Source organism: Embiotoca jacksoni, unplaced genomic scaffold (assembly GCF_022577435.1).
Source record: "Embiotoca jacksoni isolate LCO1_2020_lvr unplaced genomic scaffold, fEmbJac1.0.p SCAF_15, whole genome shotgun sequence".
NCBI lineage: Eukaryota > Metazoa > Chordata > Actinopteri > Embiotocidae > Embiotoca > Embiotoca jacksoni.
This window is the reverse complement of record NW_027185285.1, coordinates 4,030,084-4,054,385: the sequence shown is the minus strand read 5'-3', so window position 1 is coordinate 4,054,385 and position 24,302 is coordinate 4,030,084. Positions and strand designations below refer to the sequence as shown.

General features: G+C 40.7%; 1 protein-coding gene across 3 annotated transcripts in view; it reads right to left on the bottom strand.

Moving 5' to 3' along the window:
• Window positions 1–3,563: 3,563 nt before the first annotated feature.
• gcgra (glucagon receptor a) overlaps window positions 3,564–24,302 on the bottom strand; it is a 39,047-nt gene continuing 18,308 nt past the window's right edge. Inside the window, exons 2-15 of one of the 3 annotated variants that reach the window (XR_011178239.1) lie at window positions 14,757–14,904; window positions 14,199–14,295; window positions 13,377–13,484; window positions 12,526–12,620; window positions 12,209–12,303; window positions 11,845–12,034; window positions 10,679–10,838; window positions 10,411–10,471; window positions 9,749–9,818; window positions 8,177–8,265; window positions 7,938–8,082; window positions 6,607–6,648; window positions 5,391–6,516; window positions 3,564–5,298 (exon numbers count right to left, since the gene is read on the bottom strand). Coding sequence is in view for 2 of the 3 variants with exons in the window: in XM_069148959.1 (XP_069005060.1) it covers window positions 6,160–6,516; window positions 6,607–6,648; window positions 7,938–8,082; window positions 8,177–8,265; window positions 9,749–9,818; window positions 10,411–10,471; window positions 10,679–10,838; window positions 11,845–12,034; window positions 12,209–12,303; window positions 12,526–12,620; window positions 13,377–13,484; window positions 14,199–14,295; window positions 14,757–14,810 (1,563 nt within the window). In the remaining variant the exon portion in view is untranslated. Of the gene's footprint in view, window positions 6,517–6,606; window positions 6,649–7,937; window positions 8,083–8,176; window positions 8,266–9,748; window positions 9,819–10,410; window positions 10,472–10,678; window positions 10,839–11,844; window positions 12,035–12,208; window positions 12,304–12,525; window positions 12,621–13,376; window positions 13,485–14,198; window positions 14,296–14,756; window positions 14,905–24,302 lie in introns of all 3 variants that reach the window. The other 2 variants (XM_069148959.1, XM_069148960.1) reach the window with 2 other exon arrangements.

The window sequence follows — 24,302 nt, the reverse complement described above, 5'->3', positions numbered from 1 at the left end:
CCCCTTTAAATTTTTCACTCTTTGTTTCATTGCAGCCATTTTCTAAAATCAAAAAAGTTAATTTTATTTCTCATTAATGTACACTCAGCACCCCATCTTGACAGAAAAAAAAACAGAAATGTAGAAATTTGTGCAAATTTATTAAAAAAGAAAAACTGAAATATCACATGGTCATAAGTATTCAGACCCTTTGCTCAGTATTGAGTAGAAGCACCCTTTTGAGCGAGTACAGCCATGAGTCTTCTTGGGAATGATGCAACAAGCTTTTCACACCTGGATTTGGGGATCCTCTGCCATTCTTCCTTGCAGATCCTCTCCAGTTCCGTCAGGTTGGATGGTGAACGTTGGTGGACAGCCATTTTCAGGTCTCTCCAGAGATGCTCAATTGGGTTTAGGTCAGGGCTCTGGCTGGGCCAGTCAAGAATGGTCACAGAGTTGTTCCGAAGCCACTCCTTTGTTATTTTAGCTGTGTGCTTAGGGTCATTGTCTTGTTGGAAGGTGAACCTTCGGCCCAGTCTGAGGTCCAGAGCACTCTGGAAGAGGTTTTCTTCCAGGATATCTCTGTACTTGGCCGCATTCATCTTTCCTTCAATTGCAACCAGTCGTCCTGTCCCTGCAGCTAAAAAACACCCCCATAGCATGATGCTGCCCCCACCATGTTTCACTGTTGGGATTGTATTGGGCAGGTGATGAGCAGTGCCTGGTTTTCTCCACACATACCGCTTAGAATTAACGCCAAAAAGTTCAATCTTGGTCTCATCAGACCAGAGAATCTTATTTCTCGTAGTCTGGGAGTCCTTCATGTGTTTTTTGGCAAACTCTATGCGGGCTTTCATATGTCTTGCACTGAGGAGAGGCTTCTGTCGGGCCACTCTGCCATAAAGCCCCGACTGGTGGAGGGCTGCAGTGATAGTTGACTTTGTGGAACTTTCTCCCATCTCCCTACTGCATCTCTGGAGCTCAGCCACAGTGATCTTTGGGTTCTTCTTTACCTCTCTCACCAAGGCTCTTCTCCCACGATTGCTCAGTTTGGCTGGACGGCCAGGTCTAGGAAGAGTTCTGGTCGTCCCAAACTTCTTCCATTTAAGGATTATGGGGGCCACTGTGCTCTTAGGAACCTTGAGTGCTGCAGAAATTATTTTGTAACCTTGGCCAGATCTGTGCCTTGCCACAATTCTGTCTCTGAGCTCCTTGGACAGTTCCTTCGACCTCATGATTCTCATTTGCTCTGACATGCACTGTGAGCTGTAAGGTCTTATATAGACAGGTGTGTGCCTTTCCTAATCAAGTCCAATCAGTTTAATTAAACACAGCTGGACTCCAATGAAGAAGTAGAACCATCTCAAGGAGGATCAGAAGAAATGGACAGCATGTGAGTTAAATATGAGTGTCACAGCAAAGGGTCTGAATACTTATGACCATGTGATATTTCAGTTTTTCTTTTTGAATAAATTTGCACAAATTTCTACATTTCTGTTTTTTTCTGTCAACATGGGGTGCTGAGTGTACATTAATGAGAAATAAAATGAACTTTTTTGATTTTAGCAAATGGCTGCAATGAAACAAAGAGTGAAAAATTTAAAGGGGTCTGAATACTTTCCGTACCCACTGTATGTCATGCTGTTGCATCCTCTTCCTCTGCTGTGGTTTAATGGCAAACGAGTGGAGAATTGGCTCCACCAACTGTTGGTGAGGCGCTTAACCTCTAATATTTGACCAAACACATTTCGATGAGCATCCATTGATATTAATATCACTAATTAATATCAGTTGCACCGCTGCGGGCACATTTAAATTTTAAGCCAAATTGAAAAGGAGAGCCCAAGAACTTGGAAAAGGCGATTTGTCAAATTTGAAGCCAAAAAGTTGTCAATCAAAGTAAAATGATCAGAAAAAGACTTAAATCTTAAAAGAATTAAATCGTTAATTACAATTATTTGTATAAGGACAATTAATTGTCATCTAAAATTTCACAGGACTGACTTTGTGTGAGCAGTCTGGTTTCCTGGATAATGTGATATCTGACATTTGCTCTTATTCTGCCCTATAGGCTGTTGAACTAAATATTGTTTTGAAAAGATTGCTTGTTGGAATTCAGCCTTTCCAGTTACTGTGTTTTCCTGAATGTGACACAATCTCTTCTTCAGATATGAAGATTAAATATAGAACTATTACTTACTTTTTACACACTTAAACAAGAAGAAATGACAGCCCTGAGAATACCATCCAAGAATTTACTGTAGCTTTATAGATTATACATTATTTATGTGGCCCAAAGCACGTTACAGTTTACTTACATATTTGCATGCCCTACTTTCTTACATAGAGAGTTTAAGTTGCACAGTGACTTGGTGAGATCCGTGGATGCTAAATATTTATTCACAAATGCACACCTGGCGGTGCACACTCTGTCTCTCCAGCTGTGCCCCACAGACAATCCTGGGAAGTGATGATAGCACAAGAGCCAGAAATGCCTGTCAGAAAACTGAGGATGGAAAATAATTCACTGGCTTTATGGCCCAATCACACATAATCTGTTTGTCCACATCAGGACACGAGCCTCAGTTCCAAGGCCTCAGGCGGAAAACGTATACACAACATCCATTGACCTTTACCTCAAATATATTTTCTCCTAATGCATTATGTAGTGCAGAAATGATGCTGGATCCACCATTTCCTATTTTTTTTTTTTTTATACCCAAAGGATGTTAAATTGCTTAAAGGAGGCCTCGTGGTCTCATCTCACAGGGAGGCAATCCTACTTAACATCAAGCTGTACTTAATAGCTGTTGAGGCAAACAAAGATTTTGTACACCAACTCTAGATTTTGATCATCCAATTTCCAGCAGGAGATATCAGTTTTAAAAACCTAAACTGTGATTGGATGTCTTGTTATCCTGCACACTTCACATTTTGCAATGGGAGTGCATAAAAAATTTAAACCACATTTCCCCAGAGTTCTGGCATCTGCTTTTCTCTACACTGACCAAAAACTGTTATCTCCACACACTCAAAGGCAGTGTGAAAAAAAATGCAAAGAACAGCACATTTTCAGACAGGTCTCTCCTGGAAGGCATTCATGGTGCTGCACCTGGTTGTGCACATGAAAAGTGACAGGCATAGTTGTGTAATGAGAGAAAAAAAAAGTAAGGGACAGAGAGAAGTTCAAACCAGGAAACTCTCTCACCTCCATGCTGTTGACCACAGAAGGAGCGTTCTGTTGCTGATTGGCTGATGCTTATAAAAAGTATTGGGAAAGGTGGTTCACTGACCTATTGGACTGTCTGTCAAGAAGTATACTCAAAAGAAGAGATACTGTTATGCTGAAACAGAAAAGTTATGGTCGGGAAGTAAAAGTTGGCCCATCCAGTGCCTTCGCCTCAATAATGAACAATGTTCATCTAATGGCAGCTGACCCTGGTGAAATCAATACTCACCTCGCTTATAAGCCGACCTGGCATTCAGCCAAACAAGCCAGCAATGAAAGTCAATCTGCACATGCTTCCTCTTTTGTATTTCAACACTACTGATAAAAAAAAAGCCACTGCGAGTTAATATCATCTTTCACATACATTTTAATTTAATTTATTCTTTCACCATTTGCACAAAGCAGACACAATATATGATGAACTGTATACACCTGAACACAGTCAGTTCTTACTGATTGGTTCTTTACACCACATTTACTGTACATAACCACCCTTTAAGAGAAAGTAAAAAGGAATTTGGGCTTTTCGAAGAATACATTCAGGCAGAACCACTTTGGTCCAGGACGGGGAGTGACCCAAGCTGCTGGCTGGCTTGAAATACATACATAGTTATGCTCACAGCTTAAAATACAGGTATAAGTTTGAAACAAAATTAGCACTATTGCTCTAACCTACTTAATCCTACTTTACTCGATGTGTACAACATTCTTTTATCACTGTGAGATTCCAGACATTTCTGCTACTACTCTGCAAAACAAGAAAAAAACACTGACTGCAAAGTGACTTCTGAGCAGCAGCAGCACCAGTTCGCCAAACTCTCAGCTCAGTTATCAGAGATCTACCCGCTCTGTTACAATCCTCAGCAGATGTTGATTAAAAAAGATCTGAATGAAAAACATGTTGTGCTCTAATTTGCCTTAAGCCACAAAATGACTGAGGAATCATATCTTCTATAATGAAGCACAAAGTTGTGTCTTTTCTTTTTCTATGTTGGTATGATGTCTGGGAATGTCCTGTGGTGCTATATGCAGGGTGGGGACTGACCCACAATGACCTCTGACCTCTGCGCTCTGTTTGAAGCCAGTTGCTCTGGTTTATATCAACCCACTGCTCTTCTGTTTGCAGCCAATAATTTATCCTGCTGTAACATACCCACAAACCTGGAATACTGAAAATACACATATTCAGACCCTGAAAATACACTAGTACGTACACATACATCCCACTCACAGAAATGCATGAAATATATATTGAATGCAATCAAATAAAATCATCTGTATAAACACACACACACACACACACACATATATATATATATATATATATATGTATATACATACACATATATATATATATGTATATACATACACAGTATTTACCAATTATAAATTAACATTGTGCAAATAGTCATACATACAAAGTCAAGTTCAGTTAGATTTTGCAACTCAAAGATTAATAAACTCTCTGCAGGAGTCTTCCCTTCTTTGAAAATACATGTATTAGAAGTAAATGTACCATCGCCTGTTCAGCTTAGAGAGGTTTTGTTCTACTGTTAGGTGCAGAGTTTTGTTCAAAGTGTCCACAGCCACTGCAGGCTGCATATCAAACACTGTAAGTAACTAGGCGCATGCAGTCTGACCTTTTTTTTTTCTCAAGGTTTCCTCATTAGAGATACTGATGTGATGTCACTGTACGGCATGCATCCTCCACAAATGATTCACACAACTTAAATCTGAAAGAACACTGTGTGTGAACATGCATGACAGTCTGTATGTAACATCGCTAAAAACACCCTTGTATCAGAGGTGACATGGTGACGCTGGATTCGTACTTTATGCATGTGTAGCTTTATAGGTCACGTCTATATGTTGTGTATTTTTTTATCCTCAAGTGCATTAGGATGAGTGCACGGTTTCCACCATCGGGCCACGGTATGGAAGTTCATCTAGTATGCCGAGGCGTGTGAGTCCAACCACATCTTGATGGCAACGTGAAAAGAAATCAGAAATTCAACTATTACCCTCAAAAACCCCTGGAACATTTAATCTGCAGTTTCAACTGAAGCACTCGGCACTAATCAGGATTTGACCTGTATAAAAAAAATAAAAATAAAATCTATGTAAAACAAACTTAAAAAGTCAAGCGATGATCATTTTAGTATATTTATAATTCATCCCTTACCATCATCTCTTGACCTTTTTTAAAGTCTATATGTAGGTCAGGAAGGACCTAAGGTGAGCAGCTGCCAATTTCCCATGGGCCCTGGATGAGGCCACTGTCGTCACCCTTCTGTATGAGGTTCAGTCGACAGAATCTTTCTTCTTTTGCGTTGGTAGAGACGAGAAAACTGTTTACAGATATCAGAGCAAAGCATATTATAAAAAAAGAAAGAAAGAAAAAAAAAAAAGCCTCCCCTCTGTCCCCACCGTCATGTTTTGTGTCATTTATTTGGTCTTGGTTTTTGTGTACGCAGTTCAACGTCCAATTTGTATTTAATCTTTAGTACCACAAAACACATTTGACAGACAGCACAAACTAGGCTCGAGCAAAGACCCTGTGTCTTTTGTTGTTGTTTGTTTCTGTTATTTGAGGTTTTGGCGTGTTTTTAAAAATTATTATTTTACATATCTTATCAGTCTTCGGATGCTGCTTCTAAGTTTTTCTTCATGCAGCAGCTTCTTGTACTGTCTGACTAGCGAAATCCATTCACGAGACCCACAGAGCATTAGACACCTCGGTGTGGATGTGTGCCGAATTGTTTCCCTTTGTCAGGCTGTGGAGAGGGCTGGGTGCTGCTCCGTCTCCCAGTGAGACTGATCTCTGAGGACTGCTCTGACAAGTGACTCTATCAGCCCAGCTCTTCACAGCCAACCGGGACATTCTGTCAGAGCCAGATGAGACCTTGAAACCGTATAGCTTTTCTTCATCAGCTTCTCGTTCGCAGAGCCTCTCAAAGGTGACTCTCCATGTTCTCTCTCTGCTCCTCGTAACGCTGCACCTTGTCCGTAATGCCGATATCCTCCACCAGGGTGCAGCTGCTGATGGTTCCCTCATGCAGCGGGGAGGCGCACTTGCTTGCCCCCTTACTGTGGACCATACCGTTATGGCAGCCGGCCACGAGCATGTGCCTCTCTTCAGGGCTGCACGCAGGGGCAGAGGTTTTGGCGATGTCCGGCAGCCGGGACACGTGGATCACCAGGCTGCCCGTTTTTGTGTTGGGGGTATTGCTGTAGGTGTGGCGGTACTCCTCCTCGATGTTCCTCCCGAGCTTCCAGCGCTTCCACTTCTTCATGATCTCGGACTGGACCTAAGAGATGAAAGTAGATATTATTGATGTGAAATTGAGAGATAACAGTGGTTGACAGAAGTGTCTTGTTGTGCAAATTAGGAGACTTACTTCTTTGTTGACAAAGCAGTACAAGATGGCCACCAAGAGACCCTGTGGAGACAATCGATACTAAGTCAGCTCCTACATAACACCTATAACACTCACTCCTCTTGAAATGGCAGTGTTTAAAGCTTCAAAGACAATGACTGCTTGTATTCGTGTGCACACATCAGTGTATGCACTCCACTACAGTGGGCAGTTGCAAGTTTGTTGCTTTAAAAATAAACCAGATGTGCATCTGTGTAACATCTATCTTAAGATGAAAGTGCCACAGCTGCACTTGTCACTTTTTGACTTTAGTATTCTCTTTGCATCCTCCCCTCTCTTGCGCTCTCTGTTGCTCATCTGTCATCTGTGTCCCCAAAGCGGAAAGGTCACCGTCATTATATCACAGTGTGAGACAGTCATTTAGCAGTGGGGATGGCATATTATCTTAATGTAATCCCTTCCGATACATAAGTAAATATAACACTTCTCAACTGTCTGAGGGAAGGGAAAGTCAAATAGCAGAGAGCGGCACTCAGACAAGATGAAAGAACAACTTTTGCAGTTTGCGGTTGATTTGGTACTGCATGAATTTGAATTTGATTATGAACTTATTGAAATTCAGAGCTACAGTCCTTCTGACATTTAAACATATTTAGCTTACATAAATCTGAGAGAAAAAACCAAACCTTAAACTTCCTGTTTAACACCTCCAGTATGTTTCGAAGTTCTCATATCACACCCTCCAAACCCTTGGCATGATTTTATTTTCACTTTTTGTCTTATACAGAAAACCAAGGAGGAATCATTAAACCATGCAAATCCCAATCTTTGTCTCAACTCTAAAACTTCCCTGATTTTTACGTCTAACGTTGCGCTTTTGTTCTGTCCTCGGCACGGCTTCACACCTCACCAGGAGTGTTTCAGTATCGAAGTGTTTTGTCAGTCCGGTTATCATTTTTCTTAGATTTTTGTGTTTCCAGGGTGGGTAGAAGTTGTTAAATATATATATATATTTTTTTGTTGGTTTCGTGTTCATTGTTATGTCCTACTTTGTTGTGCTGTAACTTAGAAAGTTGATACCGTTTTTTTTTGTTTTTTTTAAGTGGAGCATCGAGCTGCTTCTGGTTGCGTCTGGTGGAATTACATGCAGTATCTAGAATTGCCGATATCAGCTCTTGTGGCTGGAACTGAAATGCATCATTGTTGACCTAAGTGCAATCCAGCCTTTAGTGGAACCACAGCCTTGCGAACCACGACTCGGCACACTCTCCCTAAACTGATTGATGCTAAGTAATTAAAAATAGATATTGAAATAGAAAATTTGGTCAAATAATGAAAGCCCATAGTCCAACCTGAAATGAGGAGAAGAAGAGGTCAATGAAGAGCTTGGTCAGACGCAAACCGATGGTGGCCTTGGTGGACTCATCTGTCACAAAGATAAAGACCACCTGATGGATACCCAGCAGGGGGATCAGGGTTAGAGTTGACTTGGCCAACCTGAGATAGAGGGGAAGACAGACAGAGAGCACAGACTAAGTAGAGATAAACCAAAAATACAGAACAAATTTATAGTAATATGACCTGACCTTACCTGAACTTGTAGTCTGTGTATCTCATTTGATGCGCTCGAAGTTTAGACACAAGAATTTTGATGATATGAATAAAAATTAGGAAATTGATCTGTGAAAGACATGAACATATTTACTTGTAGAGATTGTTAGTCATGCTGAATGTTTTGGATTTATGCACAGGTCTACTTCTGCTGACTCCCCAATACAGTGGAGGAAGATGAAATCGTGTTTGTGCTGCTCAGAGCGTTGAGAAATGACATTTGGAAAACTTCCAGAAACAGAAACAATAGTGTATCTACTGAAAGCTTTGGAACGGAAAAATAGCAGAAACATTGATGAACATTGATATCAACTATCGGCATGCATCAATACCACAACAACAACAACAAAAAAACTTTTAACATTATTAGACGATTATTAGGCAAGCCTTTCTCAGCAGCTGGCATTTCAAGAAACAACATGTTCTCCTGATGAAAATCACTTTCGATGTGACCTTTTAATTTCTTATAACGAAGTTGTTATGGTGTTAGGATCATTTGCAGGTTTTTGGAGGACCAAAAATGAGCTGGACCTAATTTGTACTCAACACAAGCCCAGTATGTACCAGTTTAAAATTTCACAATGAAATAAAACTGTATAACTTTGCCCATTTAAAATACACCTTGTATTCATAAGTGAAAAAAACATGGCCATGATAAATAATGTGTCATTCGGAATACATTGAAATGACAATGTATGCATTGTAGGCTGATTGAAGCCCAGATACTGGGAAACCACTGTGAATTCCATTACCCCATATGCGATATATACATTCACTGCAGTGTGTTTATTATCTATATGTGTTATATAGATTTGAATGAAGTTGCAGTGATTGCATGTTCTTGCAGGGACACACACGCACGTGCATATGCACATAAAAACGTTTGCTACTGATTGTAGTTTTCTACTCTGATGTGCAGCTTTAAAACGGTGGAAGGGACAGAGATGGAAACAGTGTAATGGGGAACAGCCCTGCCGTTCCTACTTCAACTCAAACACAGGAATTCCTGCGGAATACAGGCCACTTAGCGGGACGATCAATGCATGGAAAGTGCCAGGATGTCTGTCTGGTGTTATGTAAGACCTGTGTTAAATCAGACCAAGATAAACGCTCACAAGCGACCTTTGCAGAGCGCACCTTAAATAAAAGGCCTGGTCACAGGGTGGATGGATGGTAGCTAAACTGAAGGAATTGGTCACGGTGCAAGATCATTTTATTTCTTTGATTCCAAAACTTTTGACTTTTAACATGCTTCTCGGATGTTAGGTCTGACGCACAGCCAGCTTTTTGCACACCATGAATAAATGAGGTGTGTTTAATATTGCATAGTGTATGATTTGGGGGAAAATGCTACAGTACAATGGAACTGCACAATTATTAGTCACAGACGAGTGAGTTTAGGGTGAGTACAGATTTTGGTCTCAGAATTGTCAATGCAAAAATAAGAACAAAATGTAATGAAAGAGTATAACGAGATATGAAGAAAGGGGCATAAAGGTCAGAAATAGCAGGAGACTGAAAAACATTATTAGAGAGAGGAAGAGGAAATTACCACAACAGCCAGCAGCATCGGCGAACGGATTATCCACCAGTAATTCATGTTTATATTTCGCTCCCAGCACCTGAAAAAGAAAAGCATGAAATGAGAAACAACCACAAATATTTCTTGAACTTTACACCTCACATGCTTCTGGACACGGCTCGCTCTTTACGCGTATTTTGGTTGCGCCATTTTGCATATTCTGCCAAAGTAGAAAGCTTTCTTCACCTTGTCACCTGATCGGGGTGCATGAAGCGCACCACCACAGAGGGTTTTTAAAGCTTTACATAACAACACAATATCTCAGCATTTTCAGAGTGTGGTCTCGTAATCCCTTTCACTCCATTCACTGCTGAGGAGTGCACATTAGACCGAGATTACAAACCAAAAATATCTAAACGTTAACATGAAATATTGAAAACACACTCCTGCTGACCCTATTTGGCATCATGCAGAAGATAAAACATGTCTGGGTGAAAAGTTAAATTGCAGCAAAACTGTCATGGAGTAATTATGTGTTGAATTAACCACAAGCTAGTGAGTATCAATATTGACATGTTTCGGAGAAACACCATCTGTCAACTTTTTTGAGTGTCGAATCACCACGAATATATTATCTTCTTCTTCTCTTAAACAAGAGACACAAAAAGGGGAAGCAGTGTGTGGAAACTTACTCTTGATTTTCATACAGGTATTTAGCTACCACCCAGGGCACAAGGAATATTAATGGGGTACCTGTGGAAAAGATAAGACTTGTCTAAATGCAAAACAGACTTTTTGCACACCAGTGTAATAACCTCTCACATTTATCTGCTCTTAACTTAAGTCAGTTTTTCATGCAAAAAGGCATCATATACTGTTGCATCTCATTAGTTTGCATCCCCTTACTTATTACTTGTGGACACACAAAAACACACACAGATACACAACAGGCCAGCTCACCCCAACCAATGCACAGGTAGATTTTGAAGTAGTTCCTCTCTGTGAACACGGTGATGACCAGCAGGTTGTGGAGGTAGATGCCCTCTACCAGCAGCCAGTAGCTGTTGGCCATGATGCTGTACTGCATCATCACCGCGGCGACGCGACAGCCGACTGTCATCTGCAAGACAGCGGTGAGGCTTACTTCACAGACTCTCAAGCAGAGTGTGATGTTAAACATTGTGCAGCTGATGGTGAGATCAGGGCTGCAGCAGATGGGAGCTCCTTCTGCTGCCAGGACTCAGCCTTTGAGCCTGCAGCGATCATTGTACAACGGCGACAACCTTAACTGTAGCCTCAGCCAGCTGTGACACTCAACACACTCTACACATTAATGTGTGTGCGGTACACAAACACCATGGCTGCGTCAGCTAATTAGCATTATAACGAGTACTTTGATGCAGACGTTGGTGCAGTTGAAGACCTGAAAAGTTCAGACATGTTTCTGTTAAAAAAAAGACGACACAAATATATAGGATTGTGCAGCCTTGCAGTCCTTTCTGTTTGGTGATTATTTTAATTTGGGCACACAGTGCATTTTTAGATAAATATTGTAATGATAACAGTCCAAAATTATAGAAAATGCATAATGTTTTGTCAAATATTTTCCCACCACAGCACCTAAACCCTCCAGAAACCAAGTGAAAACCCTGGACTCTAGGAAAATTTCAGGAAGGGCAGTTGAATTTGTTGTTTACATTTTTTATAATTGCAAGACCCAAGCAAATTTCAATTTGAAACTAGCCTTGTCTTGTCTTGCAGCATCCTCCCCGTAATATCTCAACATATAAAGTAGCACTGAGTTGGAGCAGTTCCATTCATCATTAAAAACTTTCAACATTTATAACATTAGGAATTTAAGATGGTGCAGTCTAATTAAATTCCTTTTAAGAGAAACAATGCTGTACTCTGCATTTAGTAAACGGCACCTTTACAACCCACTGTAAACACCAGAACCCTCATTTGGGACTGTTAGTTTCCTGAATTTCAACCACACAAACAAATACAGGAACATTACCTCTTATCTACTCTAATTTAAGCTCAGACTTCCTCGAATATAATAATTCCAGATCACTGCCAAACACTGCCCTTTATAGTTTGTTGTTTAACTGCAGATCAGCACTGACCTCATTGTTGACCAGCAGCTCCACTGGAGGCATTGATGCTCGGGGGAATCCCTGCTCCTGGTCTCTGCTGAGGTCGTGTGATGTGTGGTTGGCCACCAACAGAGCGTCTTTGATAAGGATAGACAGTGCTCGCAGGATGAAGGAGGCAAACAGATTCATGTGGATGTTGTTCCTCATGCAGTGTAGTTTCCTAAAGTGATAAATGAGAGGCAACAGTGGTCTGCAAGGTGATCCTTTACCTCAATCTATATAAACTGCAAAAGAGCTTTCCATTTGAATATCATTATTTCTATTTTCTGCACCAGTCAGCTGGATTTGTTTTGCTTCAATTCTTATAATTTGTTTCAGCTGAAAAAGTCATTACCTGAAGAATATGAGGATGCCAAGGGCCAATATCAAAGCCACCAGAGATAAGGAATAGCCGACTGTGTACATGATCCAAATATGACCATAGTACTCCTGCAAATGAAAGCACATATGAACACATACATTTTAGATCATTTTTTCTTTTATTTGAGATGGGTGATAAAATCTGACAGTGGTCCAAATTCTGCTTTGCTACAGAAACACTAGTAGTCTAGTATGTGATGTCTAAATGAGTTCATCCAGACAAAATATTTGTGTGCCCTTGTTTGTTTCTCTTGACTATAGCTATAGCCACATGTAAAAGACATTTCTTACCTGACTTGGATCAGTAGAATCACACTCGCTGGTATTCTTAATAGTGACCCACTGGCCATTTGCGTCACATTCCTGATACACCATGCCGTGCTGAACTACACACACACACACACACACACACACACACACACACACACACACACACACACACACACACACACACACACACACACACACAGCTTCTGTGATTTACTGGAGGATTGCAGATTTTCAGTTACCCTGCATCAACATGATTGCAGTACATTGTGTATCAAACTGATACTTCTAACAGTTAAACGATTATATTGACGGGGTCCAGAAGCTGTCAGGAATTGTAAGAATTTGGGAGTGGGCCCTCTCTCACACAAACTGTTTCATGTCTGCAAATATCCATTACAATTCTGTTTTCAGATTGTGATAGCTATATATATCACCTCCCTGCCTTGTACATGGCACTTCTTAGCTTTCAGAGTCACAGCCTACTTTATGTATCTTTGCTTGTCTTTATTGAAAATGATCCCAAAGTGCATGTTATAAATAGGCTATTATTTATAACCATTACTTGGGTCTATATAATTTGGTTGCTTAATTCTCAAAAGTTACAAAGAAAGAAGACCTGCTGGGAAATGCTGATTTGTTTTTCCAATGACCTTACTCCCTGTAATTTGTGATAGTTTGCGTTGAAATTGTGATGACAATTTTTTCTCAACTTTTTAGCAAATTAATGAGAAGTTGGAAGCTCGGCAAAATGTTTGCGTGTGCACGATCATGCGCTTGTGTTAGGGGCGCTTTCGACAAGGGGAGGGGCTCAAGACAAATATTTGCACTGGGCGCAATCACAATTATGTCACGCTGCAGCACACGTCTTTTACCTTTATGGTGCCATGGTAAATACCATGGGCACGACACACTGACAGTGGTGTTGGGAAGTCCATCAGGCCAACAGGCATAGTTGTCAAAAGTCCTGTTGCACACGAGGCCTGGCATAACAAAAAAAAAACAACAACAACCATGAAATATGGGCATTCTGTACAATAACAGCGCTTCCACGGTCTCTGCTGATCTACGTCACTGAATACACTAACAGGTCTTTGAACATACGGCTGCTGGCAGCCATTATGGAAGTGGTCATCATCGTGGTCTTTCATCTTGACTTCAGAGGTCTTCATCAATGACCTTCCACTCATACCAAACCTTTCATCATGTTTCTCAGCGGAGGGTGTAGACAATGCTGACTGTTAGTGTACGAACTGCTGGATGTTCAGATGTATGCTGTATCCCATGTCCTCTACACCTTCTAATTTGCTCGCACACCAATAGGGTGACAGGAAGGGTATGAGAGCGCTGCGGCGTAGAAGAGAGGAGTGGTGTGATTTTGTGCGCAGTGTGGGAACTTTCAAATCAAAACTGTTAAAAGAGAGTAATTACCTGCCTTAAGGCAATAAATCAGTGACACTGATGTTATCAAGCTCTTTCTAAAAGTTCTCAACTGCAACTCTACCAAATTGAATGCAACATGAATGAAGCACAGCAAATGTTACATCAGTTTTAGTTGTAGTCGTACAAGGTGGCCTCTTCATTTATTGTGGCACTCTTGGTAACCTTTTTAAAATTGGCGCCATTTGTTATCTTTTTGATACAGCCTGGTCCAAGTACAATAAAAAAAAAAAACTGTTCAATTATGCTTAGCTCACTGGTGCTTGGTGGATCTCGGCTGTTGTTGCGGTCGCACTCTTCCATGTACAATTTCCAACTCTCCTTGAGCTTGTCCAGGGTAGCAGCAGTAGACACCTAGGGAGATGGTGAAGCACATTGAAACAAAAACATCCAGTTACATCCGGAAGGTCTGTTGTCTGTGGACTGTTGGTGTAGTCTAAGCAGGTGGACAAGAAAAATGTTGAGAATGTGAACCTCATACAAACCATTTGGCAAATTGGCATTGATTTGTTTCACTTCATATATATACAGTAGCTGTAAACAACCCATCCTCATGATGGGGTTGTAATCCATCAAGCTGACGCTGTGTCCCACTATAATGTGTGTCAGTATGGGAGGGCTCGTGCTACTGTACAGGCAGTGTATTTAGGCTTCCACGCAACAACTCACTGGCTTGTTTCAGAGGGCAACAGAAACAACCTTCTTACTTACTTAAATTCACAGACAACTTACTTGGAATTTTGTTTTCAGCTCTGGGAAAAGTATGTACATAATGTACGTATATGTGCATGCTTGTGTGTGTTCTTGGGACCCACCTGGATGCTGCAGGACACAATGACTATTGCCAAAAAGAAGAGCAGCCGGGACATCCCTTATTCCTGCTGTTGGTGCTGGGAGAGGATACTGCAGGACGGGGAATGATTTTCACCTCATACGGGGGCTTATCTACGCTCGCCACACAGCCTGAATGACACAGAGACACACAATCCATCAAAGCTCATTGCAAACACACTACTTATTAACTTGGCTCAGCTTGGCAGTACTAAACAAGAAGACCAAAACAGGAAAAGGCTGCATCATATCTATCACACTACAATTACCCTGCATTTAGAAACCATGCAGAAGAAGTATAAGGAAAAATAAGGAGGAACTCAAACGTCCGTTCAACTTCTCGCTACTTTATACAGGCAAATAATATGGAGTAGAATCAGCTGTGAGCCTGACAAGTCCCTTTTCTATCCTAAGAACCATAGCCACAGTTAACAAGGTGTACCCCTCCAAGTGTACCCCCGATGACGCATTGGTTTGTTAACTGCTGTTTTGAAACCTTGAGTGTGGCATTTTGGCTGTAGCCATCTTTGTTTTTTGGAGCCAAAAGTAAGCATTTTTGGAAGAGAGGGCAGAGCTGAGGAGTAGCAAGGGGTGGCTAAGAACCCGGGGACACTGCATGTCCACCTATACCGGCACCCAGAATAGACCTCAGGTATGTCAATTTAACCAGACAGGCCCCCAAACATACCTCCTTTTGAAGCCTAATGTCTAATTAATTACGGAATTATTTTCAGAAGGCCCACCAGAACACTGATCAGAAGTAAACTTAAAAGCACTGCCGTTTATTCTGGAGTCTACAGCCATTTTTAGATGCATGATGGATGATCTAAACCAGACTGTCCAAAACTTTAAGCACAAAGCCAAAAACTGTTCCATCAGTTAAAGCCAGCCAGTGTTTGGTTGAGCATGTGTCAGTGTGTGCCAGTGGTCACTCACCTGCGAATCGACTGCCGCAAACTCCTGACAGATTTGTCTGAAGCCGGAGAACGGAACGAAATCTGAAACGTTTCTGCAAAAAACACCTTGACCATGGAAACATTTTTGGCTAAAACGTTTCAAATTCCATTCTGTTCTAGTCTTGTGGTGGGTAGGAGGACTGGTTCATGATGATGTATTTCGAATTTCTTTTGTTTACTGGGGGCAGGTATTTGTTCACCAGATACGGGCACAATGTGTCATGACAGATGGACAGTATGTAATGCATGTCGTAGAGAAAGCTTACATTGAAATCAAAGAGATTTTCGGATGGCTTTTGAAATGGCAGTATGGAGGCTCCAGACACAATCTAAATGCATCCCCTACATATTACAAAGCTCTACTGGAAGTCAGACTTGATAATATCTAAAAAAAAACACAAAAAAAACAGCCATACTTTCTAAAGGGCCTTTTCAGTGTAATGACCAGTGGATGCATTTAGCTGTCGTACAGACTGACTGATTGCCGCAGGCACCCCAGGGATCAGAGCTACTCTTGTCTGGCCTGATGTCGGGTCAGGGCTGGTCCAGATGAGATCACAGCGCTGACTCTTGTGCCCTCAACACCATCATGTCGTAGTCATAATCCTGTTTTCCCACTACTGTCATATTCAATTGTTCTGATTTTACAGCAACATAAGAACCTTAAAACAAACATGTTGGCTTTCATAAAAAAATGCAAGCATCCATTACAGGTCAGTACGAGGTTGAATTTATGCCAATAGCATCTAAAGACATGCACAAAACAACAGCCACATTACGTCAATCACACTGGACTGTGCATTAAGCTCTGCCATACCAAACATTTGTATTTTAAGTGTGTCAGATTAGTTCTTACAAGAGAAACAGATCAGGCATCTTTCTGTGAGTGCGTGATGTTTTGTAGCACGTTTCCCGGTGCAGTAGAGAGGCCGACATAGAAGTGGGGGAGAACATGCTCTTCCTTATGGCATAAATGTTACACCATGTGTGACGGTTTTCTCATGGATTTTTCTCTTTCACCTACTTTCTCACTTTCTCCTCCTACAAACACACACACACACACACACACACACACACTAATTTACCTGCACCACTTTCTGCAACTTAGCACCTCGCAGGAACAATGATTAACCAAACTGAGTTGAGTCCTGCAGGAGTGATGACGAAAGAGGGAGAAACAGAGAATGGGTGTGCCAAAAGTTAGATGGCTAGACAGAGAAAAAAAGGGTTTCCTAACTTGGTCCCTGACCCCATTTCTATGTCCCAATGCCACACACACACACACCAGCCATTAAATAAAGTAGTTGCGAAGTTCCCCCCCTCAACTGAATTTTAAATTTAGGAGTATGGATGGAGATCAAAATACATACAAATGATGACTTCTTCATCACTTAACATCAACAAAAATCAAATAAGTTGCTTTTTAGATGGAAACAAAAACTAAAGACCTATCGATGACCTTTACCCTTAACTGTTTCACTCTCTTATCCTCTATTTTTTAACCATTTTCAGCAGTCTGGCTCCACAGATGTGAAAGTTTTCTGCTTCGATTAACATTGTATCTGCATATTCTTAGATTGAACAACACTAAATGCCCCAAAGCTAAAGACAAAATAAGGGTTTCCCTGGAATAAACATTCGCGAGTAATTTTCAAAAAGATTGAAGAGCCAAAACGTGAGAGAACACGACACAGCCTGAAGACATAAGTTCAGAAATCTGTCGTACTGTATTTATGCAGATTTGCCACGTACAATATGTCTGCTTGGATGCCTTTTATGCAGGACGATGGGAATCACATCGTCCATTTTCTGGCCTGGAACTAATGGGCTTTGAGGTGTGAGGCCAATTAAGCTTGTATATTCTGCAGTTATAATAGCGTGCCAGAGCTCCAGCTCTGGGCTCCCACTTAGCTTGCTCAGTGCATTGTGGCTTCAGACCAACAAAGGTCCATTGGAAAATGTGTTTTTTAGCTCCATTAGCTTGTTGTTCCAGGGAATAGCCTGGAACTTTTATCGCTATGGTTGCACATCTGATTTAAGAGGTGTAATGACAGCTGAGAGTTGCACAGGCAGAGCCAGGGGGAACTCTTGAGTTGTTTCGGTCTGTTTCCTTCAGTTCTTTCATCCAGAAACAAGTTGCCAGGTCAAAATCTTTCACCTCTGCCTGGGGACGTGTTCAGTGTATGAAAATGATGTGAGATTCATTCAATGCTTAGCCTTTGTCTTGGACTGATTTTGTGATCTTGGCTGAATACTAAACTAAATAGATGAAATTTTAACACGTATTGTTGTTTCTCCATTAAAACCACAGGATGGACAACTACTTGTTGATTAATGTTTGGTCGTTTTTCTATATTTGTGTAAAGAATACACTGACAAACAAAGTGAATGACGCAAATTCCCTGAAAGTCCCAAACAACATAAAAAACGCTCTCGGTTCAAGTACAATGGCCCCTAACAATTGCTGTTGTTTGGTGGAGAGTACTTACCTTTCATTGGATTACACTATCTAACAAATACAATTACAAAAGGAGAGTATGCGTGCATGTATGTGGGGCAGAGGGGAGCAGTGGGGATTAAAAACAAACCTCTTTGAAAACACAATGACTGTCCAGCTCAGAAAAAGCCCCGAGCTCTCTTATTCAGCTTTCCAAATGCAGACGCACTAGTGAGAGTAAAGGCAAAGCTCTCCTGCTCTCATCCATCTTACACAACTTTGTTTGCCAACGATGAGGCCTGTGGATATTTACAAAATACCCGAGTAACATCCACTGATATACTGTTGCGAGACATCGATCAAAATGATGATTGTCAAAGCAAAAATGCAGGACTGCCTTTGTCAAACTTTGGTGCCATATACTCTTTGTGCTTCCCATGCTTTGAGTAAATTAGCCAGAGAAAAGCACGGTGTACTCATACCGCAGGGCTGCAGATGTTACAGTGAGCGTGACAGTGACAGAAGAGAAGCCCACTAACTGATAATAGGGTGATGCAGAGTTCAAAGGAGATAGAGAATCATGCTGCTTCATACTCTGCAACTTGGTAGCAGCAATGAAAACGAGACATCATCAAAAATCTAGGCATTGCACTCTGATTCACTGACCTGATGTTTGGTGAGATAGCACAAATCCATCCATCAAATTCAGTTATTTCACAGTTTTTTTTCCCCTCTATGTTTGGCAACCATTAATATACCATAGATCACACCATAATGGATTAGCTCTCTCCTGGAGACTCATTCAATATATTTCTGTTATTATTTTGAGCTCCTACTATCTGTCAACTGTCACCTAAGTAAGGAAAATTCCCAGCAAAGCAAGCATGGAGCCAGCAAAAGTGGCAACAGCTATTTTCAAAAACTATTCATCAGCAGAGCCTCAATCAAGGCAGAGTTACAATCCACATCACTGACTCAACAGGAGATTCATCTTGATAGATGGCTTCTTGTTAAAAAAGACATTTTAACAAATATTAAATAAAAGCTAATATCACACCAAAATGTTACAAAATTATTTTTTTTTAAAAACACCGGGTTCACACGGAGAGGTCTCTGTGCAACTCTAACTTATTTATATTTATAACAATAATTATGACAAAGTAATTGCTGACCACCAGCATACATTTATAAACTTCTGTGAAGTAACCAGGAGTGGGTTGTGGTTTTCAGCTTTTACACCAGAGACCAGAGTTTGCATCCACACTGTTGTCTGAAGTCGGTTTTGGTTAATAAATGTTTCAAGTCACAGTGGCATTTTTCTGGTTTAAACCAGAAAACAAAATTTCCTGAACCCTTAAACAAGACATGCTGTGAATGCCTGAACTGCCTAAAGTGGATATTGTCCTTCCAGATTGAATGATTCTGTGGGGGAAAAAAAACAAGTCAGTAAATATATTACTGCAATGTTCGGTATCAAAGTACTTGCGACTTGTCAAATATGTTAGTTAACAATGTTTCTTCAATTCACATCAAATTTTTTCTTCAAAATATATTTGGTGTGGCCCCATAGTTTTATATAAAAGGAATTTTGAGGGTACAGGGTTGCTGTGCATTTGAAGGTCTTTTAGCCATAAAGATTTTAAAACAAAAGAGGAAGCTTTCTCCCAGATGCTCTTTGGACTGAGACCAACAAGAGAAGCACATTTTTTCTGGAGTCGATGTGACAATGACAAACACAGAGAACAGCCTACGCCTGCATGGTTAAAACACAACATACTGAGTTTACTATTGATGTTATGAATTGATTGAGTCATATTGCTGTACTGCAGTTGTACTTGTAGCGTTAAGAAATGTACGAAAACACAACAAACTGAACCAAGTATTTGTGGTAGATTTTATTGAAAAAAAGACATTGAAGAAAACTGAACAATGGTACCTCACTGTCAATGTTTGCTTTCTTCTCTGCGTTGCGTAAAAGCCATTGCATGAAGAACAGAATCCAGTCATTTATAAATGACTTCACACATTATTAATGAGGAATAGTATCCCATGTTAACCCTATTGGACTCTTTACTTGATAAAAACCATCCTGAGTATTGTCCGAGCCTAATTTGGTCAGCCTGTCAGCCTGTTATCGGGCCTGTGAGGATACGACCTGCAGAACTTGTCTGCTGACTGCTGGTGTTCCTCTGCTGAATGGTGTTTGGAAAATGTGTCAACTTTACACTCACCCTCCATCTCTTACTTTACACACACTCTACATTTTACCTTTTCCGTACCTCAGTGAGTGTGATGATTTTCATGAAAAAGGGTCCGTAAAGCCTCACCTATTATCTCTCTCATAAAATATTCCATAACTGGGCTTACGCTGCTCTTACGTGCATGCATTTTGGAGTTGTGTTCAAAAAGCCAACAGGACGTTGTAGCTCACTGAATATACAAGTCAAAGGTTTCGGCAGCAAAACTGCACACACTTGTAACTTTATTATGCAGATTTTCAGTAGCAAAGAAATCTCAGAGACATCTTTTTCATGAGTTTCACTATCCAGAATATGATAGTTCAATATTTATGTTCTCCTATATCCATAAAAAAAAAAAAAAAAAAAAAAACATTTATTTATACAATATAAATACAGTGAATGACCAAAAGTTAACAGGAGCACAGCAGAGATGGTTGATTATTCATCATGTCTCCTCTCCCAGTTTCCAGAGATGACACAGTAGAAAGGGCTTCCAGTTAAGGTGATGTTTCCAACATCCTTTCATAGTATTTTCATTATTCAACAGTGACTGAAAAAGGAGTCGATTGTGTCTGTTTAACATGACAACATGACAGGAACTGTTAGATATGGAAAACCACATGAAAAGCAGTACCTCAGGTTTCAGCAGCTGTGTAAAGTTGTTAACCTCTGCACTGCTCAAAGTGTTTGTCACTGACCCTGTTACAATGTGCGAGAGTGTGAATAGAAGCACCGCAGCTACGAATGCCCCCAGCCTCTTTTGTGTGTGCCGTTTATTTACGTATCCTGATAAACATTTCCCATTCAAAGGTCACATCTGATGAATGTAGGTGGGCAACAATGACAATCGGTTGTATAACATGGGAGATGCACCTCTATGTTGTGAGTGCATGAAGGCTTTTCTGCGCTCTACGTGAGCATGTGTGTGGGAAGCGTTTGGCACTGGCTGGATGCTGTTTCATCCACTCTTTTATGAGGTGCATTGCACCTGTGAACTGTGCTTGCTGTGAGGCAACAACCTCCCTACATGGAGCCTTTGATAGTCTGCTACAATACCATGATCCCTATCTTCCATTGTTTCTGCTGTATTTGTGGCTCAGCTGACTGTCTGGTTTAACATGTGGCAATCACTGGATGTAAAAGGCAAAGAAACAATAGGTCACACTGAATAATGTGAATATTGTTATTTGTATGAATAGATAATCAAAACACAAACAGTGAAGTCATGTACTGGCAAATTAGCATTATGTTGGCTGTCTCTTTTCCATTGCCTACTATGTATCTTGGCATAGTTCATAATCGTTTAAGAGCTTTTGAAATATAACTTTTACATGCACAAAACAAGCCGCCTGTATACACCAATGTTAACTGCAAAATCAGCAATGACTCTGAATGTGTCAGTACAATCAGCAAGGAGACTGAACATTTAGTTGATTTATTTCAACACAGTATATTGTATTGTAGCCTGATAGCATCTGTGTCTCAGCGTGTCTGTGACAGAGAGAAAAAGAGGACATAAACACCATTCAGAAATCCTATAACGCAAAACTATTGCATGCAGGTGGCGGCTTTGGTTAAGTGCTGCTAACGTTACTTCTTATATGAGAGTCGCTCCGTTCCCACAACAAGAAGCGGCGGGACCTTCGTCACCACTGGGTTACCCACAACGCCACCTTCCTAAAGGGGAAGGCTCGGCTTGTAAAGCAAATGTTTCTGTAAGTTATTTATGATGTCCTTGACAAGGTGTAGTTTGTGGGTTTTTTCCTTCCTACAACTAAACTAATGAATTAATTAAGACTCGTGAGAACCAGAAAACAAAGACTTTTCTCGTCGACTATTTGGAGGAAGCCTTAAATAACACGCCTGATCGAGCTTTCCCGTGTGTTACATCGTAAGGCCAAACTCAGCAGTCCCTGTTCACTGCTGTTAAATAACCTGGATGGTGTCATATGCTAAGAAAAAGTTCTGCAACTCAAAGTTAGAGGAAACACATTCTTTCCTCCTAGTTTAATTATCTGCCCTCAGCTTGGGTGGCTGTGGCATCGATGGTAGCCCGTGTTGACAGACTTAGGCAACACACCAAACCTCAAGATACTCCTGATGACAGGCAACAAACCATTGGTCTGTGAATGTGTGTGTGGGTGGGTGAATGGAAGGTCCACTGTAAAGTGTTTTGAGACCACTATGGTGATGAAGCGCTATATAAGTGGAGAAGATTTACAATTTAATTGCTTATTTCACTTGATACATGGTCACACGAGGACATCATTCAGCTCCTGCACAGCCACAGCAGTTTCCCTCCGGGTGGGACCTATTCTGTGCTGCAACCAGGACAGTACTCGTCATCACAAAAGTTTTCCATTGCACAAAGAACACTGTGTAATGGAAATCTTTTAAAAAGAGGATAATATTGATTATGAGCCAAGACGAGTCAATCACACCTCCTGATATCTTGGAAGTATCCAACTGTGGCAAAGCTTCTTACCACAAAATAAACAAAGATTAGCTTCTGAGATTACAAACCTGGTTTTGAGACAACAGTATAACTGCAACCCAAAAGTGTTGACAGTTTCAGCAAAGCTGGAACTATCTGTGGTCTCAGCCTGGCAGGAATAATACTGTGTATGTTTCAAACACGGATGGAATTTAGCTTATTTATTTCTGCCTGTGTGCTTGCTGATATTCACTGACCTGGCTGGCACAGAGATGCAGGGACAAGGTTTTGAGAAAATAGCGATGATTTGAGCTTGTGCTTCGGCACTGCTCTCGCTGTTTCTGTGTTAACTCACCGGCTCTAATTACAGATTCACCGTTCAATTGAAACACGTTTGTAATCTTCACGTCAAGAATCAGACTCAGACACAATAAACTCTGATTGTCCTGATTGTACTCTTGACTCCATTCCATGCATTTAAATAAAGGTAGACAAAAACTGCACTGATCAGATCGTGAAAGTGTTTCTAACTAACTTGTAACTCAACATGGTGGGAGTCAAGGTCATCATGGCAATTATGAGTGTTTGGCAACTTGCTTTACATCAAACCAGAGGGGACTGAGCTGCATCTGTGTATGTAAGCACAGACCTCCCTGCCAACAGACCTACTCAACTTCTCTATTTATATGTTCATATTCACAAGTTAACTTGTTCATAAATGTCTCTATGATATGCATCTTTATACTGTGCCACAATTAGACATTTAGAAATCTGGAGATTTTATGTCATTGTGTTTGTTTGACAGTTATCGATATTTGTGTCTTTGATAATGAAAGGGTCCGTGTGCCACACAGGTGTTTTCAATTGCTCTGGCTGGATAAACCTCATTTTAGGTAGAGGGTGGATGGGGCTATGTAAGATAAATGATGTCACCAAACTTACAAGAATAATAACTGGGTATTTATGTCGTTTTTGTTTGTATTGCTATTAATACATGCCATATATGACCACAGCGAAATCATGCAGAACCTGTCTGAACATCAAAATAGGGACAATTATAGAACCCGAACCAAGTCAGCTCTTAACTACTTTTAGTTCCAGTAAAAAGCTGCATAAGGGCAGAATAAAAAAACAGTGAGTTGTGACTGCATATTTTTAAGACATAAAAGCAGCATATAAAGCACAAAACCAGTAAAGCATTTCAAAGTTGTTTCCCGAGAATAAAAAATGACTTACCTCAGTCATAAATCTCGCTTTGACATTTGCACCAATTGCCTGAGATTTGGTATGAACAAGCGAGTGAGGAGCGACGCAAGCGCAGCAGTCTCACCTGTCAACGGTTGCAAGTTAGCATGACAAGTCAAACATGCTGCTTCTGCTGCCTGTGCATGGAAAACTATCTTTACTGTGACATTTACTCAAAGCATTATCGGTGCCAAAACTGAGGATGGTCTGCGGTGTCA